Raw genomic sequence first — 21,813 nt, forward strand, 5'->3', positions numbered from 1 at the left:
TCAGACTGTTACCTGGTGTTTTTTCTGCCACTCCTTGGTCTCTGCCATGCACGACCTCCTCATCAATCTTTACCATGCCACTTGTTCAGTTGATTTCCTTTGGGTTTCTGGCCACGTTGATATGCCGGGGAACGAGCTTGCTGATCATCTGGTCATGTGGTGGTGTTGGGGGGGGGGGGGGGGGGGGGGGAGGACTGCCTACACCTCCTACCTCCCACATATTTGCCGTGACCCTTCCGGGAGTCAATTACTGGCTTCACATCAAATTCTTTTTCACTCAGTTGTTGGCCAACTTACGGGTGCGGCACTCCCCTGTCTAATAAACTGTGTGTGATTAAGGGCACTCCCACCATGTGATGTTCTTCCCTCAGCCTCTTCTGGCAGAAATCTACCATCAAGCACTCACTGTCTTCGTATTGTGCATACCAGGTTGAACCATGGTTTTTTTTCTCTGTAATGAGCCGCACCACCCTTTGTGGGGCCTCTCTCACAGTGATCCATATTTTACTGGACTGCTCTGGCCTTTTGGTACTTCACACTAAATGTACCCTCCGACTCTCCTTGTACCAGATGTTAGCGGATGACCCTCACATGGTTACATCTCCCCTTGGTTTTCTTTGTGAGGAGTGTGCCCCCGTATCACTGTAGTCCTGCATTATGAGGCCAGGAACTGGGTCAGGATCCCAGTCTTGGGTGTGACTGACAGCTTCTGCAACTTAAGGGTGTGGGCAAATCACTTGGCTGGTTGGTACAGTGCTGTCATCAGATGCATTATGCTTTTCTGAAAACAGAAATACTGAAACATACCAGATAAAAATTGAGATCAGTTGTCCAATATGTGTGTGTCTGGAACCTCTTCAGTGGCCAGTAGTTCCTGCAGGGGCATTTACAGTTACCCATTGACATTTGAACTACATAACAAAGCTTGGAAAATGAATCTTTGATGATGAGACACATCTCCCTGGGGAAGGAGTTGATGAAGTCCACATGGTCTTGTTCCCATGGGCACTGCAGAGCTGGTTAGGCACTGAGCCATCACAAAGTTGCTGATAGAGTCAACATGTATATCTTGCATGAGGTGGATACCCTATCGAATGTCCTGCATGATGGTGGGCCAGTAGGCATGCCACCTTGTGCCTTCATGCATGTCATTCCTCAGTGGTCAGCATGCAGGAACTATATGACACACTGATGCAGTGGCAGGAGAGTGACCACCTGGCAGTTGTCATCATCTGATGTCATTCCCCCACTCCCCCCCCCCCCCCCCCAAAAAAAAAAAAAAAAAAAACCACCCCACTGTACCATCTGGGTACTATTTGTAGGGGAAAATATGTGCAGAGTTCTGGAAAAGAATGGGGTAGGAGTCATTCTGGCCAACCTTGGTGAACATATTTTGTAGCTTGTTTGAGGGTAGGAGCCTTAGCTGATTCCTTTACGATTACAGATGCAGTGGCAGGTAACTATTGGAGGGATTTTTGACAGCGTTTCTCGAGAGTCAGATGTGAGATCTGGTCCTGTAGCTAGTGTGGATAGGACATCGTCATTAGCATGTGTTGTCATCAGACAGTGAGTTGAATATCTGCTGAGAAGGGTAAGATGTTTTGATGGATATTAGGTTGTCAGAAAAGGAGCAAACTTCTAGGTACTGTTTTAACTTGTGTAAAGCCTCCTGGCGCTGCTGTGACTGTTCATATTTTGCACCTGTCTTGAGTAGATTTGTTGGGCATCATTTGGTATAAACTTTGTTTAGTAATTTATTTTGGTGAGAAATAAATGGAGTTAAATTTGTAGGCACTTGGATTTTTTCTGTGGCTTCCACATGTTGCTGAGTCGGTTGTAGTTCTTTACAACTCAATATGTTGTCAAAGTACTTCATTTGATCTTGAAAGAATTCACACTTTTATAGGTTGTACCTCAATCCATTTTGTTTTAGTGCATGGAACAGCAGATGCAAGTTCGCTAAATACTGCTCTCTTGTAGTGCAGCTTACTAAAAGGCCATCTAGATAACTGACTGAATTATCTGCTCCAAAAACTATTGGAAAATCACTGGTGCACTAGCAATTATAAAACGCAATCTGGTTTATCTGTACAATCTAAATGAAGTGTTGCTAATCATAAATTGGTGCTAATTTTAAATAAGCTTCAGACAGATCAATTTTACAGAAGTACTGTCAGTGGGTGATAGTCCTGACTTGAGCCCTTCTGTTTGTGTAATCTGATAGACTTCACTTTCTGAGTCTTCATTTATAATTGATTTAAAATCATTAAAGACACTTAGGGAGCCACATGATTTTCATAGTACTACCTGGCGTTGTCCATTGACTGGAAGTGATGGGCATGAGGATGTCTTGTTGCAGTAGGTGGTCTGTTTTGGACTTGAGATCATCTCACAGTCCTACTGACACTGGGCTAGTTCCTAAGTAGTGACATGCTGCAGAAAACTTTAGCTGAATGTGATTCCATCTGAACAGGCCTTGCGAAGCCCAGTGGTACCAACCGAACACTGTGTCATCCTCAGCCAACAGGCTTAGAGAGTGAACTACAGTGTGCTAACTGTAAGATGGCAGAGTTGTGAGGGGAGTGTGGGGAGAGGAGGAAGCAAGCATTGCCTGCCGAGGGGAGGGGAGTGGACCCTTTTGGGGGCTGGCGGGGGGGGGGGGGGGACAAGGCACGCCTACCAGTTGAAGTGCTGGCACTACAAATTGCGCATCATGCTTACACGAAAGCAGACAGAAGGCTTCTTCTAACTGTAGGCCTACCGGTAGGGGTTGTTGGTGACTCCCGAGATGGGCAAGCAACTGCCTCTTCACTCATTTTGATAATGTTTAGCACAACTGCACAATAAAAACACGCAGAACAGTACAGCGCAAAACAATAACGAAGCAGACAACACTGGCTACCTTGTACAACACAGTCAACTGCGTAATGTTGGCAGCAGTCGAAACTGCGTGCCTACCGAAGCCTCCCGACGTTTACCGACTTCTACCGATTCAGGACCAGGGAGAGGTCTGCCATCTAAAAGTTTACACACTGTATGGATTTTAGACAAATATAAACACTCACTTTTATTGAGAGGACATAGTTTTTGTAGAAGACATAGTATTTGAGGGGTAGTAGCAGAAGAGCATTCAGTTTAGCAACATTGATTATGCTGCCCACTGCGAAGTGGAGCTGCATACGTTTGTAGCATGAGTTTCAGTCTTAGTCTTTTCTATTGCTTGATTGGTGGTGGTGGTGGTGGTGGTGGTGGTGCTGCTGCTGCTGCTGCTGCTGCTGCTGCTGCTGCTCCAGAATTTGCTTTTGTAGCTCTACTTACCTTGTCTAATATTACATTTGAAGTTTCAGCTGTTGTTGCTGTTGTTCTCCGTGTCATGCCTGGTGTTACTTTTGAAGTTGCAGCTGTTGCGTTTGTTGTTCTTCTTTTCATGCTTGTGTTAGATTTGAACTTATAGCCATTGCTGCCACAAGCCCATGGATTCTTGATCCATGATCACTGAACTTAGTCTCTAGTCCTCACAAAGACTCGAGTTTGAGTCCTCATCACCAATATTACACCTGCTACAGTGCAGCACACTCTTTATTATACAGAAAGTATGGATACACTGAATTCATTTGATAGTTCACAAGTCCAGTACCCACTTGGTCATTGTAAATTGTAAAACACACCAAGAGAACAATCCATACAGTCAAGACATCTGTCAGTAATCCATAGATCAGCAATCGAAAAGTTAGTACAATTGAAATATAATAAAAAGTCAGGTCATGCGGGAATGGTGTAAGTGAGGTAGAGATTTTAGCAAATCACAATTAAAAGTGTCTTGCAGCAACCTGGTGCCAAGTTTTATCTCCGCCTTGACGTCAGCAGCCAGGCTCTTGCGATGTTCCACTGATAGCTCTTACTGGGCTGCCAGAGGCATTTTTAACAGTGAACATTGCAGGGTATCAACCTTGCTATTGAAGGCCAGAGATACAGCAAATACCTCATAGTTCTTTATAATTTTTGTTTTGTTTTGTTTTTCCGTGTGTTTCTTTGGAGGAGGGAGGGCCTTTCATATTCCTGTCCTTAAAGGTCTGCAGTAAATGGTATCTTGATAGACAATTTTAATTATGCTTTCATCTCTTACAGGATGGGCAGATAAGTGATGGGAATCCAGCTGGTAATTTGCCACCTGCTGTTGTAGAAGAGCTAAACTTATTTAATAATGTAAATTCGTGTACTGTGCCTCCTTTGTATGATTTGAAAGAAGATGGAACTGTAGTTGGTAAGTTTTTGTTATTGTATTTGTTTTGTTTGTATATCATAATATGTTGCTAGTCTGAAGACTTGTTTGATGCAGCTCTCCACACTAGTAAATTTTTTGCAAGTTTTTTCATATCTGTATGGCTACTCTACTACACATCAGCTTACTGTATTCAAACCTCACCCTCTATATACAACTTTAACCCCATATATCTCCGTTACCAACTGAACTGTTTCTTGATGATGCTCAATTTGTGTCCTTTCACCATATTTCTTCTCTTAGTGAAGCCATCCCATAAATTTCTTCTCTCTTCAGTTTGTTTCAACAATTTTTCATTTGGCACTTGGCCTACCAATGTGATCTTCATCATTTTTCTGTAGCACCACATTTCGAAAGATTCTATGCTGTAGTTTTATATATATTTCATTTATGTACTATTCATGCAGAAATTGTTTCACAATGAAACAGGGTTTATGGCATTAATACAACGAAAATAAACAGCTCCGCTATACATACTTACAGGATATATAAGCATGTTTATGAGGATAGAGTAGGTGGCCTACCATGACCACATTTGTCTGAAATAATAAACCAAAACAAAGGTGGCCAGACAGAGTAAACTCACTCCTTCTGAATATGAAGTCAGTGCTGTGTCGTCCGAACAAGACACAGCCAGGGAAAAAGCACCACAGGCACAAAGATGCTAGCTGGCCCCAGTGCCATGGATTCGCCACTTGCACAAGTTCCAAGAGTGCTAAGGGCGGCACTGAGGAGAAGATATTGACTTCTCTTCGACCAATTGCTGGCAGAGTACAATCCGCTAATGACCGAACGACAATGGACAGTAGCCTATTCGGAAGATAGAAGAACAACTCCTGCCTATTTGGTTATAGATCATCGTCCAGGGCTGACTTAGACAGGGAACGTCGTTTAGTGAACTGGAAGTGAACAGACAGTAGTTGTTGTAGATTGCATTTGCTATGTACTGTGAAGTTTACATATGATTATTTGCATTTAACCATTGAGGGCCTTTTTTGTGTTATGTTGCATGCAGTGTTGCAGACTAAATCATTCAACTAGTCACAAAGATAAGTAAAGCCTTTTAACTCATTCATGTGACTTTGTTGCTAATTTGTTAAAGTGTTGTAGAACCTTTGTTCTTCTGTCCTGTTACCTGACGCTGGTGATAGTGGCAGGAAGAAGTTACCTTAGCAGTGTACTGCACCAGAAGCCATTTCACGAACTCACAGTCTCAGCCTACCATAACAACAGTGCCAGCTCGGCCTCCACAGCACTAGTGATGAGGTCTTTCTCAAAACTGGCGATGAGGGTTTACAAAAGTCAATGGTTTAACAACTGCGTTGCCTCATTTTGTTGGTTCCTACTGTACAATGTTCTCTTAGTCAAGATGTTTTGCACCAAATATCCTAAAATAAAAACATAATTTTGCACTATACCAATGCAATAAAATAAAACCATAGTTTTGCACTGTACCAATGCACGCACTTAGGACACTTCTACATCTATATATACATCCATACTCCGCAAGCCACCTGACGGTGTGTAACGGATGGTACCTTGAGTACCTCTATCGATTCTACCTTCTATTCCAGTCTCGTATTGTTCGTGGAAAGAAAGATTGTCGGTATGCCTCTGTGTGGGCTTTAATCTCTCTTGATTTTATCCTCATGGTCTCTTCGCGAGATACACGTAGGAGGGAGCAATACAGGTTGGTTCGTTGATCGTGACCGAGCCAAATATCTCACGAACACGAAATAAATGTCAAATGAAAAAACTACAAAGAACGAAATTTGTCTAGCTTGAAGGGGGAAACCAGATGGGGCTGTGGTTGGCTCGCTAGATGGCGCTGCCATAGGTCAAATGGATATCAGCTGAGTTTTTTAAAAATAGGAACCCCCATTTTTTATTACATATTGGTGTCGTACGTAAAGTAATACGAATGTTTTAGTTGGACCACTTTTTTCGCTTTCTGATAGATGGCAATGTAATAGTCACAAACGTATGGCTCACAATTTTAGATGAACAGTTCATAACAGGTAGGTTTTTTTAAATTAAAATGCAGAACGTAGGTATGTTTGAACATTTTATTTCGCTTGTTCCAATGTGATACATGTACCTTTGTGAACTTATCATTTCGGAGGACGCATGCTGTTACAGCGTGATTACCTGTAAATACCACATAAATGCAATAAATGCTCAAAACGATGTCCGTCAACCTCAATGCATTTGGCAATACGTGTAACGACATTTCTCCCAACAGCAAGTAGTTCGCCTTCCGTAATGTTCGCACAAGCATCGACAATGTGCTGACGCATGTTGTCAGGTATTGTCGGTGGATCGCGACGTCAGATCCGGTGAACGTGCCGGCCGTGGTATGGTGCTTCGACGACCAATCCACCTGTCGTGAATTATGCTGTTCAATACACCTTCAACCGCACACGAGCTATGTGCCGGACATCCATCATGTTGGAAGTCCATCGCTGTTCTGTCATGCATTGAAACATCTTGTAGTGACATCGGTAGAACATTACGTAGGAAATCGGCATACATTGCTACATTTAGATTGCCATCGATAAAATGGGAGCCAATTATCCTTCCTCCCATAATGCCGCACCATACATTAACCCGCCAAGGTCGCTGATGTTCCATTTGTCGCAGCCATCATGGATTTTCCGTTATCCAATAGGGCATATTATGCTGGTTTATGTTACCGCAGTTGCTGAATGATGCTTCATCGCTAAATAGAACGCATGCAAAAAATCTGTCATCGTCCCGTAATTTCTCTTGGCCCAGTGGCAGAACTGTACACTACATTCAAAGTCATCGCCATGCGATTCCTGGTGTATAGAAATATGGTACGGGTGCAATCGATGATGTTGTATTATTCTCAGCACCGACGTTTTTGAGATTTTCAGTTTTCGCGTAATTTCTCAGCTACTGATGTGCGGATTAGCCGGGACAGCAGCTAAAACACCTACTTGGGCATCATCATTTGTTGCAGATCGTGGTTGACATTTCACATGTGGCTGAACACTTCCTGTTTCCATAAATAACGTAACTATCTGGCGTACGGTCTGGACACTTCGATGATGTCGTCCGGGGTACCAAGCAGCATACATAGCACACGCCAGTTGTGCATTTTGATCACAATAGCCATACATAAACATGATATCGACCTTTTTCGCAATTGGTAAATGGTCCATTTTAACGTGGGTAATGTATCACCAAGCAAATACTGTAAACACTGGTGGATGTTACGTGATACTACGTACTCAAATGTTTGTGACTATTACAGCGCCATCTATCACAAAGTGAAAAAAGTGGTCCAACTAAAAGATTCATATTTATTTATGTACTACACGAATATGTAATAAAAAAAACGGGGGTTCCTATTGGGGGGAAAAAAAAAAAACGCAGTTGATATCCATTTGACCTATGGCAGCACCATCTAACCGGCCAACCATAGCGCCGTCTGGTTTCCCCCTTCGAACTAGATGAGTTTTTTCATTTGATGCTTATTTCGTGAGATATTTGGCCCGGTCACTGTCAATGGACCACCCTATATACTGCTTGTTCCTCGGTGAAGGTATGTTCTCAAAACTTCAACAAAAGCCCGTACCGAGCTACTGAGAGTCTCTCTTGCAGAGTCTTCCACTGGAGTTCATCTATCATCTCCGTAATGCTTTCGCGATTACTAAATGATCCTGTAACGAAGCGCGCTGCTCTCCGTTGGGTCTTCTCTATATCTTCTATCAACCCTATCTGGTATTGATCCCACACCAATGAGCAGTATTCAAGCAGTGGGGGAACAAGTGTACTGTAACCTACTTCCTTTGTTTTCAGACTGCATTTCCTTAGGATTCACCCAATGAATCTCAGACTGGCGTCTGCTTTACTGACGATTAATTTTATATGGGCATTCCGTTTTGAATCACTCCTAAAGTCTACTCCCAGATAATTTATGGAATTAACTGCTTCCAGTTGCTGACCTGCTATATTGTAGCTAAATGATAACGGATCTTTCTCTCTATGTATTCGCAGCACATTACACTTGTCTACATTGATATTCAGTTGCCATTCCCTGCACCATGCGTCAATTCGTTGCAGATCCTCCTGCATTTCAGTACAGTTTTCAATTTTTACAACCTCTTGATATACTGCAGCATCATCCGCAAAATGCCTCAGTGAACTTCCGATGTTACCGACACGGTCATTTATATGTATTGTGAATAACAATGGTACTATGACACTCCCCTGCGGCACACCTGAAATCATTCTTACTTCGGAAGACTTCTCTCCATTGAGAATGACATTCTGCGTTCTGTTATTTAGGAACTCTTCAATCCGATCACACAATTTGTCTGATAGTCCATATGCTCTTACTTTGTTCATTAAACCATTAAACAACTGTGGGGAACTGTATCAAATGCCTTGTGTAAGTCAAGAAACACGGCATCTACCTGCGAACCCGTGTCTATGGCCCTCTGAGTCTCGTGGACGAATAGCGCGAGCTGGGTTTCACACGATCGTCTTTTCGAAACCCATGCTTATTCCTACAGAGTAGATTTCTGGTCTCAAGAAAAGTCATTATACTCGAATATAATACGTGTTCCAAAATTCTACAACTGATTGCTGTTAGAGATATAGATCTATAGTTCTGCACATCTGTTTGACGTCCCTTCTTGAAAACGGGGATGACCTGTGCCTTTTTCCAATCTTTTGGAACGCTACGCTCTTCTAGAGACCTACGATACACTGCTGCAAGAAGGGGGGCAAGTTCCTTTGCGTACTCTGTGTAAAATCGAACTGGTATCCATCAGGTCCAACGGCCTTTCCTCTTTTGAGCGATTTTAATTGTTTCTCTATCCCTCTGTCATCTATTTCGATATCTACCATTTTGTCATCTGTGTGACAATCTAGAGAAGGAACTACAGTGCAGTCTTCCTCTGTGAAACAGCTCTGGAAAAAGACATTTAGTATTTCGACCTTTAGTTTGTCATCCTCTGTTTCAGTACCATTTTGGTCAGAGTGTCTGGACATTTTGTTTTGATCCACCCACTGCTTTGACATAAGACCAAAATTTCTTAGGATTTTCTGCCAAGTCAGTACATAGAACTTTACTTTCGAATTCATTGAACGCCTCTCGCATAACCCTCCTCACACTACATTTCACTTCGTGTAATTTTTGTTTGTCTGCGAGGCTTTGGCTATGTTTATGTTTGCAGTGAAGTTCCCTTTGCTTCCGTAGTAGTTGATACTATTGCACTTTTTATCGCTATAAACACGCCTCCCCCTTTACTGTCCAGCCTGTGTCTGCAGTATACATTCCAATCTGAGTTTAGAACTTCATTACTTTTTACATCTAGTTTCAGCCAACTTTCCGTCCCTAGTACTATAAGGGCATTGTGACTATAGTCTCTATAGACGCCCCTGCAGTTTACTATTACCACATTAATATTGTCATTCCCTACTGCTACCTTGTCGTGTCTCAGGAGGCATTTTGTCGGGCCTAGGGAGGTAATTCCATAACCTAAAAAGCCACATCTGCATTCCACATGTACTCCGCTACCCTTGTAGCCGCTTCCCGTGTGTAGTGCATGCCTGACCTATTCAGGGGGACCTTACATTTGACAGATTTGCACCCCAGATCCCCGCAGAATCGTCTCAGCCTCTGTTTTATGCCTTCCACTCGGCTCCAAACCAGAGGACCGTGATCTGTTCTGGGAACGACACTACAAATACTTAGCTCAGATTCCACCCCGCGAGTGAGGCTTTCCGCCTTCACCAACTCCGCCAACCGCATGTATGAACTAGGATGGCCTGTGAACCCAGACGGCAGGAGTCATTGGTGCCGACATGAGCAACAATTTGTGCCGACGTGAGCAACAATTTGCAGTCGGGTGCACCTAGTGCTCTCTATTGCTGCCGTCAGGGCTTCCTCCACATCTCGGATGAAACTCCCCAGCAAGCAGACAGAGTGAACACTGGCCTTCTTCCCCGACCTTTCTGCTATTGCTGCTGACTCCGGGATCGTGAACATGCACCTCCCCATGTCCTTCCTCCAGTCCATGTGGAAAACGGATTCATCATCCCTCATGGTGAGTGAGATATTGAACTTCAGAATGGCAAGAAATTACCATCATACACATTTGCTTGTAAATCACATATAGTAATATGAACCGTGGACCTCGCTGTTGGTGGTGAGACTTGCATGCCTCAGCGATATAGATAGCTGTACTGCAGATGCAACCACAACGGAGGAGTATCTGTTGATAGGCTAGACAAACGTGTGGTTCCTGAAGAGGGGCAGTAGCCTTTTCAGTAGTTGCAGGGGCAACAGTCTGGATGATTGACTGATCCAGACTGTGTATATACGTGGAACAGGCCTAGAGACACTGGGAGGTTTCAGATAGATTACATAATGGTAAGACAGAGATTAAGGAACGTGGTTTTAAATTGTAAGACATTTCTAGGGGCAGATGTGTACTCTGATCGCAATCTGTTGGTTATCAGCTGTAGATTAAAACTGAAGAAACTGCAAAAAGATGGGAATTTGAGGAGATGGGACCTGGATAAACTGAAAGAACCAGAGGTTGTAGAGTTTCAGAGAGAGCATTGGGGAACAGTTGACAAATATTGGGAAAAGAAATACACTGGAAGAAGAATGGGTAGCCTTGAGAGATGAAATAGTGAAGGCAGCAGAGGATCAAGCAGGTAAAGAGATGAGGACTAGTAGAAATCCTTGGGTAACAGAAGAGACATTGATTTTAATTGATGAAAGGGGAGAACATAAATATGCAGTAAATGAAACGAGCAAAAAGGATTACAAACTTCTCAAAAATGCGATTGACGGGAAGTGCAAAATGGGTAAGTGAGGATAGCTGGAGGACAAATGTAATGACGTAGAAGCATGTATCACTAGGGGTAAGATAGATACTGCATACAGGAAAATTAAACAGACCTTTGGAGAAAAGAGAACCACCTGTATGAATATCAAGAGCTCAGATGGAAAACCAGTTCTAAGCAAAGAAGGGAAAGTGGAAAGGTGGAAGGTGTACATAGAGGGTCTATACAAGGGCAATGTAGTTGAGGGCAGTATTATGGAAATGGAAGAGGATGAAGATGAAATGGGAGATATGATACTGCGTGAAGAGTTTGACAGAGCACTGAAAGACCTAAATTGAAACAAGGCCCTGGGAGTAGACAACATTCCATTAGAGCTACTGATAGCATTGGTAGAGCCAGCCATGACAAAACTGTTTCATCTGATGAACAAGGTGTATGAGACAGACGAAACACCTTCAGACTTCAAGAAGAATATAATAATTCCAATCCCAAAGAAAGTAGGTGTTGACAGGTGTGAAAATTATTAAACTATCCGTTTAATAAGTCACAGCTGTAAAATACGAACATGAATTCTTTACGGATGAGTGGAAATACTGGTAGAAGCCAACCTCAGGAAAGATCAGTTTAGATTCCATAGAAATGTTGGAACATGTGAGGCAATACTGACCCTACGACTTATCTTAGAAGATAGATTAAGGAAAGGCAAAGCTATGTTTTGTAGCATTTGTAGACTTTGAGAAAGCTTTTGACAGTGTTGACTGGAATACTCTCTTTCAAATTCTGAAGGTGGCAGGGGTGAAATACAGGGAGCAAAAGACTATTTACAATTTGTACAGAAACCATATGGCAGTTGTACGTGTCGAGGGGCATGAAAGAAAAGCAGTGGTTGGGAAAGGAGTGATTGTAATTCTGTCAGACACAGCAAAGGACCTGAAAGAGCAGTTGAAAGGAATGGACAGTGTCTTGAAAGGACAATATAAGATGAACATCAACAAAAGCGAAACGAGGATAATGGAATTTTTGTCAAATTAAGTCATGTGTTGCTGTGGGAATTAGATTAGGAAATGAGACACTTAAAGTAGTAAATGAGTTTTGTTATTTGGGGAGCAAAATAACTGATAATGGTCGAAGTAGAGAGGATATAAAATGTATACTGGTAATGACAAGGAAAGTGTTCCTGAAAAAGAGAAATTTGTTAACATTGAGTATATATTTAAGTTCAGGAAGCCTTTTCTGAAAGTATTTGTATGGAATGTAGCCATGCATGGAAGTGAAACATGGACAATAAATAGTTTGGACATGAAGAGAATAGAAGCTTTCGAAATGTGGTGCTACAGAAGAATGCTGAAGATGAAATGGGTAGATCACTTAACTAATGGGGTGGCACTGAATAGAATTGGGGAGAAGATAAATTTCTGGCAAACTTGACCAGAAGAAGGGATCGGTTGATAGGACGTATTCTGAGGCATCGAATGATCACCAATTTAGTATTGGAGGGCAGCGTTGAGGGTAAAAATCATAGAGGGAGACCAAGAGATGAATACTCTAAGCAGATTCAGAAGGATACAGGTCGCGCTAGGTACGTGGAGATGAAGCAGTTTGCACAGGAAGGATAGCATGGAGAGCTGGATCAAACAAGTATCTGGACTGAAGACCACAAAACAACAACAACAACAACATAGTAATGTGACAGGTGTTGTAGTTATCCCCTTTTGTCATTAACCTCTACTCTGAGTCCTCTAATAACCTTCGGTTGTGTAGTACGTGTTATTGCCGAAGTATATTTTAGCTGCCAGTTTTAAGTAGACATATTTTAGTAAACTTTTCATTTCTTTGGGAAATTTATTACACAATTCTATTCCCTGATATAGAATGCCTTTTTGAGTTTTTTGTTTGTTTTTCCTTGATAAATACAAGCCAAAACTGGCTCTTGTTTCATAAATATGTATAGAACTATTAGTGAAGAACTCATTTGGTGCGGTTAGATTACCCAGTTTTTGAAAACAGTTGTTTAAAAAGAGCCCTGCTGATGGTTTTAGTTATTATTCTTATGGCCCTCTAAGTTTCTAAACTGTGCCCATGTTCTAGATTTATGCTCTGCAAGCCACCCAACGGTGTGTGGCAGAGGGCACTTTATGTGCCACTGTCATTACCTCCCTTTCCTGTTCCAGTCGCGTATGGTTCGCGGGAAGAACGACTGTTGGAAAGCCTCCATGCACGCTCAAATGTCTAATTTTATATTCATGATCTCCTCAGGGGGAAGCAATATATTCAATACCTCATCCAGAAACTCATTCTCTCGAAACCTGGACAGCAAGTTGCACCGCGATGCAGAGTACCTCTCTTGCAGAGTCTGCCACTTGAGTTTGCTAAACATCTCCGTAACGCTATCACGCTTACCAAATAACCCTGTGACGAAACGTGCCGCTCTTCTTTGGATCTTCTCTATCTCCTCTGTCAACCCGACCTGGTACGCATCCCACACTGATGAGCAATACTCAAATATAGGTCGAACGAGTTTCATAAGCCACCTCCTTTGGTGACGGACTACATTTTATAAGGTCTTTCCCAATGAATCTCAACCTGGTACCCGCCTTACCAACAATTAATTTTATACGATCATTCCACTTCAAATCGTTCCGCACGCATACTCCCAGATATTTTACAGAAGTAACTGCTACCAGTGTTTGTTCCGCTATCATATAATCATATATTAAAGGATCCTTCTTTCTATGTATTCGCAATACATTACATTTGTGTATGTTAAGGGGTCAGTTGCCACTCCCTGCACCAAGTGCCTATCCGCTGCAGATCTTCCTGCATTTCGCCGCAATTTTCTAATGCTGCAACCTCTCTGTAAACTACAGCATCATTCGTGAAATGCCGCACGGAACTTCCAACACTATCTACTAGGTCATTTATATATACTGTGAAAAGCAATGGTCCCATAACACTCCCCTGTGGCACGCCAGAGGTTACTTTTAACATCTGTAGACGTCTCTCCATTGAGAACAACATGCTGTGTTCTGTTTGCTAAAAACTCTTCAATCCAGCCACACAGCTGGTCTGATATTCTGTAGGCTCTTACTTCGTTTATCAGGCGACAGTGCGGAATTGTATCGAATGCCTTGCGGAAGTCAAGGAAAATGGAATCTACCTCGGAGGGTGTATCTAATATTTTCTGGGTCTCATGAACAAATAAAGTGAGTTGGGTTTCACATGATCACCATTTCCGGAATCCATGTTGGTTCCTACAGAGTAGATTCTGGGTTTCCAGAAATGACATGATACATGAGCAAAAAACATGTTCTAAAATTCTTCAACAGATCGATGTCAGAGATATAGGCCTATAGTTTTGCGCATCTGCTCGACGACCCTTTTTGAAAACTGGAGCTACCTTTGCTCTTTTCCAATCATGTGGAACCTTCCATTCCTGTAGAGACTTGCGGTAAACAGCTGTTAGGAGGAGGGCAAGTTCTTTCGTGTACTCTGTGTGTAATCGAATTGGTGTCCCGTCAGGTCCAGTGGGCTTTCCTCTGTTGAGTGATTTCAGTTGCTTTTCTATTCCGTGGACACTTATATCAGTGTCAGCCATTTTTTCGTTCATGCGAGGATTTAGAGAAGGAACTGCAGTGTGGTCTTCCTCTGTGAAACAGCTTTGGAAATAGGTGTTTAGTATTTCAGTTTTACATGTGCCATCCTCTGTTTCAATGCCATTATCACCCCAGAGTGTCTGGATATGCTGTTTAGATCTACTTACTGATTTAACGTAAGACCAGAACTTCCTAGGATTTTCTGTCAAGTCGGTACATAGAATTTTACTTTCGAATTCACTGAACACTTCACGCATAGCCCCCCTTACGCTAACTTTGACATTGTTTAGCTTCTGTTTGTCTGAGAGGTTTTTGGCTGCGTTTAAATTTGCAGTGAAGCTCTCTTTGCTTTGTTGTTGAACCACGGTGGGTTTTTCCCGTCCCTCACAGTTTTATTCGGCACATATCTGTCTTAAACACATTTTACGATTGCCTTGAACTTTTTCCACAAACGCTCAATATTGTCAGTGTTGGAACAGAAATTTTTGTTTTGATCTGTTAGGTAGTCTGAAATCTGCCTCCTATTACTCTTGCTGAACAGATATGCCTTCCTCCCTTTTTTTATATTCCTATTTACTTCCATGTTCAGGGATGCGGCAACGGCCTTATGATCACTGATTCTCTGTTCTGCGCTTGCAGAGTCAAAAAGTTCGGGTCTGTTTGTTATCAGTAGGTCCAAGATGTTATCTCCACGAGTCGCTTCTCTGTTTAATTGCTTGAGGTAATTTTCAGATAGTGCACTCAGTATAATGTCCCTACACCTGTCCTAAACATCTGAGTGTCCCAGTCTATATCTGGTAAATTGAAATCTCCACCTAAGACTATAACATGCTGAGAAAATTTATGTGAAATGTATTCCAGATTTTCTCTCAGTTGTTCTGCCACTAATGCTGCTGAGTCGGGAGGTTGGTAAAAGAAGCCAATTACTAACCTAGCTCGGTTGTTGAATATAACCACCACCCATAATAATTCTGAGGAACTATCCACTTCTATTTCACTACAGGATAAACTGCTACTAACAGCGACGAACACGCCACCACCAGTTGTATGCAGTCTATCCTTTCTAAACACCGTCTGTGCCTTTGTAAAAATTTCAGTAGAATTTATCTCTGGCCTGCTGTCCATACCTATAACGATTTCAGCTTCGTTGCTTTCTACCAGTGCTTGAAGTTCCGGTACTTTACCAACGCAGCTTCGACAGTTTACAATTACAATACCGATTGTTGCTTGGTCCCCTCTTGTCCTGACTTTGCCCCGCACCCTTTGAGGCTGTTGCCCTTTCTGTATTTGCCCGAGGCCATCTACCCTAAAAAACCGCCCAGTCCGCGCCGCGCCACACAACCCCTGCTACCCGTGTAGCCGCTTGGTGCGTGTAGTGGACTCCTGACCTATCCAGCAGAACCCAAAACCCCACCACCCTGTGGCGCAAGTCGAGGAATCTGCAGCCCACACGGTCGCAGAACCGTCTCAGCCTCTGATTCAGACCCTCCACTCGGCTCTGTACCAAAGGTCCGCAGTCAGTCCTGTCGACAATGCTGCAGATGGTGAGCTCTGCTTTCATCCTGCTAGCGAGACTGGCAGTCTTCACCAAATCAGATAGCTGCCGGAAGCCAGAGAGGACTTCCTCCGCTCCATAGCAACACACATCATTGATGCCGACATGAGCGACCACCTGCAGATGGGTGCACGCTGTACCCTTCGTGGCATCCGGAAGGATCCTTTCTACATCTGGAATGACTGCCCTTGGTATTCACACAGAGTGCACATTGGTTTTCTTCCCCTCCCTTGCAGCCATATCTCTAAGTGGCCCCATTACACACCTGACGTTGGAGCTCCCAACTACCAGTAAGCCCACCCTCTGCGACCGCCCGGATCTTGCAGATTGAGGGGCAACCTCTGGAACAGGACAAGCGGCCATGTCCGGCCGAAGATCAGTATCAGCCGGAGACAGAACCTGAAACCGGTTTGTCAGACAAACTGGAGAGGCCTTCTGTTCAGCCCCCCGGAATGTCTTTCGCCCCCTGCCACACCTCGAGACAACCTCCCACTCTACCACAGGTGAGAGGTCAGCCTCAATGTGGGCAGTATCCTGGGCAGCCACAGCCGTAGTTCAATCGGGGGATGCTTGGGACGAGCTGGCTGTCCCTGACAAATCCCCGTCTGGACCCCCACAGTGATGCCCATTGGCAACAGCCTCAAGCTGTGGGACCGAAGCGAACACCGCCTGAAGCTGGGAGCGAAGGTATGCCAACTCAACCCACATCCGAACACAGCAGTCGCAGTCCCTATCCATGCTAAAAACTGTTGTGCAAAGATCATCTGAACTAATCTACAGAGAGCACAAACAATTCAACACAAAATTTAAACGGTTATTAAAATAAAAGACTGCTTAGTAAATGCAGTAATGCTGCTACTTGCACACTGCTGACACACTGCTCGGTGGCAGAAGGCTAACCTTTGATCCCCAGAGAACAATCCCATAGCTAAGAACTCAGTGGCTTTAGGAATGTTATGTCACCACAAACTTTCGCTGTTATGAATGACTGCAAGAAACATATGAATATAACATCCTGATGACATCCTTTCTGCTAGTATCTTTGTGTTCATTCGATGTTAATCGACAACCAATGTTCGTCTCCAAAAACTTGGTATTTGTTACACAATCTATAGGTTTATCATCTATGCTCAGTGCCATGGAGCTAGTTTCGCTCTTTGTGCTGAGGTGCATGCAGTTTGTTTTCTTTATGTTCAGTGTTAATTTACTACGTACTGCCCACTTGTAAAGATCTGTAAGGGTTCTTTTTGCCTTCTTTGTTAGGGGTTCTGGTGTTTTATCAGTATATTGTTGGTGTCATCAGCAAAGAACTTCTTCTCCATGTCTGTTACTGTCTGAAAAATCACTGATATACAGCGTGAACCAGAACTCCACCAACAAACTTTCACAGACTGATCGGAGATACTTTCTTTGTATTTTGGTATAAGGGTCCCTCAGTATCCATCAGCACAGAGAGAATTATTGCATTTCGTTTGATCTCTTACACCAGTTACATTTGTATCTGTATTGCAGTGAATATAGTATATGGCAGTGCATATGTCGATGTTTGAATGTTTTCCAAAAATACAGGAGACACAGTGAGCAAATGGGATAAATGAACAGGGATACTACTTGGTAGTATATGATAAGTTGAGAATTTGGGTTGGCCATAAAGTGTCCACAGATAGCCAAAGCAGTTAAGGCAATCGCATATAGAAAGTGTGAAATTTGGCTTCGGGCACTTCCCCCGTCAGACATGTCCGGAAAAAGAAAAAAACAGAAACACACACACACTCTTGAATGGACTTTTTGTCTTACCATATTTTTTACATTTTGTGTATCTTTTGGTTTAGTTACATCATTTCATAGTATACTGTCTGAGCTTACGTTGAAAGCTCAGTTTCTTGTAAACAGCCAGGCTAGTCGCTTTCACTACACTTCCTGGTTGTCCTATTATATGGCTATAGCATCGCCCCACTGATTTAGTAGCCTGCGTATTTACTTTCCTTCTCCATGTGTGTCACTTCATGCCCTGCTCTAGCTTGTGGTGGTCACCTCTGCTATATCCAGTTCTGCGGTGATCAGGATTGCAACACACGCTGTAAGATTCAGCATGCTGTTATGTATTATGCCTTTCCATCTATATATACACTCAATTTCTGTTACTGATTCCTCAGTCACCATTGTTATTCGACGTTTCTCATATTTTTCACCCCACTTAGCCAGACCGCAGGTTGAATTTTAGCTAAGATAGTTCTTATTAGTATTCATTGCCATGACGTTTGGATCACAGCTTCACAGCAAATTTTGTGCGCTTTTAATAGTCCATAGGACAACATGATGTGCAAGTAATAAGGCATACTACATAGACAATTTTGAGGAAACTGCAAGAGAAGTTTTATGCGTTAGTGGTGTACTGATGCATTGCGATTCTGAGCACAATATGGCAGCAGTAATGTGGTTAGCGTTCATAATGATGGATCACTGGCTCGGGTCCCGCCCATCTTTTTTTAATTTATAATTTTTTCAAGACATGTCATCTTATTTTGTACATATTTGATTAGAAAAGTTGTTGTTATGGTCTTCAGTCCAGAGACTGGTTTGATGCAGCTGTCCATGCTAATCTAGCCCGTGCAAGCCTCTTCATTTCCGAATAACTACTGCAACCTACATCCTTCTGAATCTGCTTAGTGTATTCATCTCTTGGTCTCCCTCTACGATTTTTACCCTCCACGCTGCCCTCCAATACTAAATTGGTGAGCCCTCGATGCTTCAGAACATGTCCTACCAACCGATCCCTTCTTCTAGTCAAGTTATGCCACAAGCCTCTTCTCCCCAATTCTATTCAATACCTCCTCATTAGTTATGTGATCTACCCATCTAATCTTCAGCATTCTTCTGTAGCACCACATTTCGAAAGCTTCTATTCTCTTCTTGTCCAAACTATTTATCATCCATGTTTCACTTCCATACATGACTACACTCCACACAAATACTTTCAGAAATGACTTCCTGACACTTAAATCTATATTCGATGTTAACAAATTTCTCTTCTTCAGAAATGCTTTCCTTGCCATTGCCAGTCTACATTTTATATCCTCTCTACTTCGACCATCATCAGGTATTTTGCTCCCCAAATAGCAGAACTCCTTTACTACTTTAAGTGTCTCATTTCCTAATCTAATTCCCTCAGAATCACCCGAATTAATTCGACTACAATCCATTATCCTTGTTTCGCTTTTGTTGATGTTCATCTTCTAGCTTCCTTTCAAGACACTGTCCATTCCATTCAGTTGCTCTTTCAGGTCCTTTGCTGTCTCTGACAAAATTACAATGTCATTGGCAAACCTCATAGTTTTTATTTCTTCTCTCTGGATTTTAATTCCTATTCCAAATTTTTCTTTTTTTCCCCATTACTACTTGCTCAATATACAGACTGAATAACATTCGGCATAGGCTACAACCCTGTCTCACTCCCTTCTCAACCACTGTTTCCCTTTTATGCCGCTCGACTCTTTTAACTGTCATATGGTTGCTGTACGAATTGTAAACAGCCTTTCGCTCCCTGTATTTTGCACCTGCCACCTTCAGGTAGTATTCCAGAGGGCATGCAGCTTTACTGTATGGTTAAATGATTATTTGAAAAGTAACAAGATGAAAAGACACGTGTATTTGCATGAACTTTCATTGATTTCCGATGCTACCCTGCTGTTTACTAATTTTAATTATTACAACAAATATTATGCAGCTTTTATTTGTATAGAAAAGTTAAAAACTTTATACAGCACAGTCAATTTTGTCCATATTTGATTGAAAACGAATGAGAAATTGCTTCGCATTGCCAGTTTTAGGCACCAATATTTTTTAAAACATTGCATAACGCACATTTGGTTCAAAGTTGTCAGAAGAAAGAGAAATTTTTCAAAATGTCGATGAGCTTTGTTTTTTCTTAGAGTCTCTGAAGATTCTGTGTGTGTGTGTGTGTGTGTGTGTGTGTGTGTGTGTGTGTGTGTGTGTGTGTGTGGAAAAATTGCATTCATTCGATGTAGTAGATGCTATTTGAATTTGTTTTCCGCATCTATATGAAAAATGTTATCGTGCAAATTGTAATGTTGAAAGCACATCCGAGGGTTAATTGATGTTTACTCTTATTTTCTGGCCTATTTTAATTCACTGTGTTATTGAATAAAGTTATTTACACCTGTTTATACCGGTGATTGACTTGGTCTTTCTTAATCTGTCCCTCATCCTTGAAGCCTGTGTCTGCACGTCAAAGTATCCAGGTGTGTAGTGGTTCTCAGTACCGGAGTGCAGATTTAAGGGATTTCAAAAATCTTGACAGGCTTATGTTTTCAGGGAAACCTTATGAATTTGATTGAGTTTGATTGTTTACTTAACAATAATTATTAATATAATGTTTGTAGTGTTAATAAATTTAGCAAACAACTAGATAACGTTGGAAATTCAATAAATGTCCTGGCAAATACATGTGTCTTTTGACCATGTTACCTTTTCAATGTAATATGTATGAAATACTATTACTAGTGTCAGACCGAGCAAGGTGGCGCAGTGGTAGCACACTGGACTCGCATTCGGGAGGACGACGGTTCAATCCCGCGTCCGGCCATCCTGATTTAGGTTTTTCCGTGATTTCCCTAAATCGCTCCAGGCAAATGCTGGGATGGTTCCTTTGAAAGGGCACGGCCAACTTCTTTCCCCATCCTTCCCTAATCCGATGAGACCGATGACCTCACTGTTAGGTCTCTTCGCCCAAACAAACCAACCAACCTACTAGTGTCAGGGAGGGAGGGGGGGACTGAACTTGATCCATTGATCCATCGGTTACGGAGCTTGCATATGAACTACAGGTACACCACCATATTTTGTTCTGGGTTGCAATGAATCTGTACATCACTGACACACAAAAGTTATCTTGGGATTTTCTCTAAATAGCTCCTATTTGCCCATTATGTTGTCCTAATGAACTACCAAAAGTGTTCAAAGTTTGAAGTAAATCTGTGGTTCTAACACTGTGGCCTCCCTTTATGAGTCAAATGTCACACACATATTTAGAAACACTGAACTCCATAAATACGGCTTTAATTATTTACTTGCCTCTTGGCAGTAATTGTTCACTACACATGTAGTGAACAGTTACTTAAAATATTGTTTTCAAGATGTTCCTGAGGACAGCAGAAACCAGGAAATTATGATAAAATTTAAGTAATTTGATAGGCTCAGAAGTCACCCTCGTTACTCAAAGAATTATGTAAATCCAAAGACTGTAAGTTAACCAATTCATCTGTAGAAGCAGCAGACTGAGAATTTCTACTTGAGTGTGTAGATTTGGTGCTGCTATAAAAACTAGATGTTGACACCATACAGCTACAGAATTTAATTAGGATTTTTTAACACTACACATTCTATTTTCAAAAGACCTGAGGATGTAGGAATTTGTGTGCTAGGAAAAGAAAAAGTTAGTTAGAATGCTATGGCATGCAATCTTGTTGTACATCACTTACTGTGTACAGATGTAAGTATAGGACTGTAAAACATGATTTACATTTGATAGTTCT

At 42.2% G+C, this 21,813-nt stretch overlaps 1 protein-coding gene across 1 annotated transcript in view; it reads left to right on the forward strand.

Annotated features, from left to right (window-relative positions):
* The window catches only part of LOC126171176 (ATP-dependent DNA helicase Q4), a 131,470-nt gene that overhangs the window by 32,297 nt on the left and 77,360 nt on the right, over nt 1-21,813 (forward strand). The window contains exon 4 of the mRNA XM_049920781.1: nt 4,129-4,264. Within this exon, the coding sequence (XP_049776738.1) occupies nt 4,129-4,264 (136 nt within the window). The remainder of the gene's footprint in view (nt 1-4,128; nt 4,265-21,813) is intronic.

Source organism: Schistocerca cancellata, chromosome 1, assembly GCF_023864275.1.
Source record: "Schistocerca cancellata isolate TAMUIC-IGC-003103 chromosome 1, iqSchCanc2.1, whole genome shotgun sequence".
NCBI classification, from domain to species: Eukaryota; Metazoa; Arthropoda; class Insecta; order Orthoptera; family Acrididae; genus Schistocerca; species Schistocerca cancellata.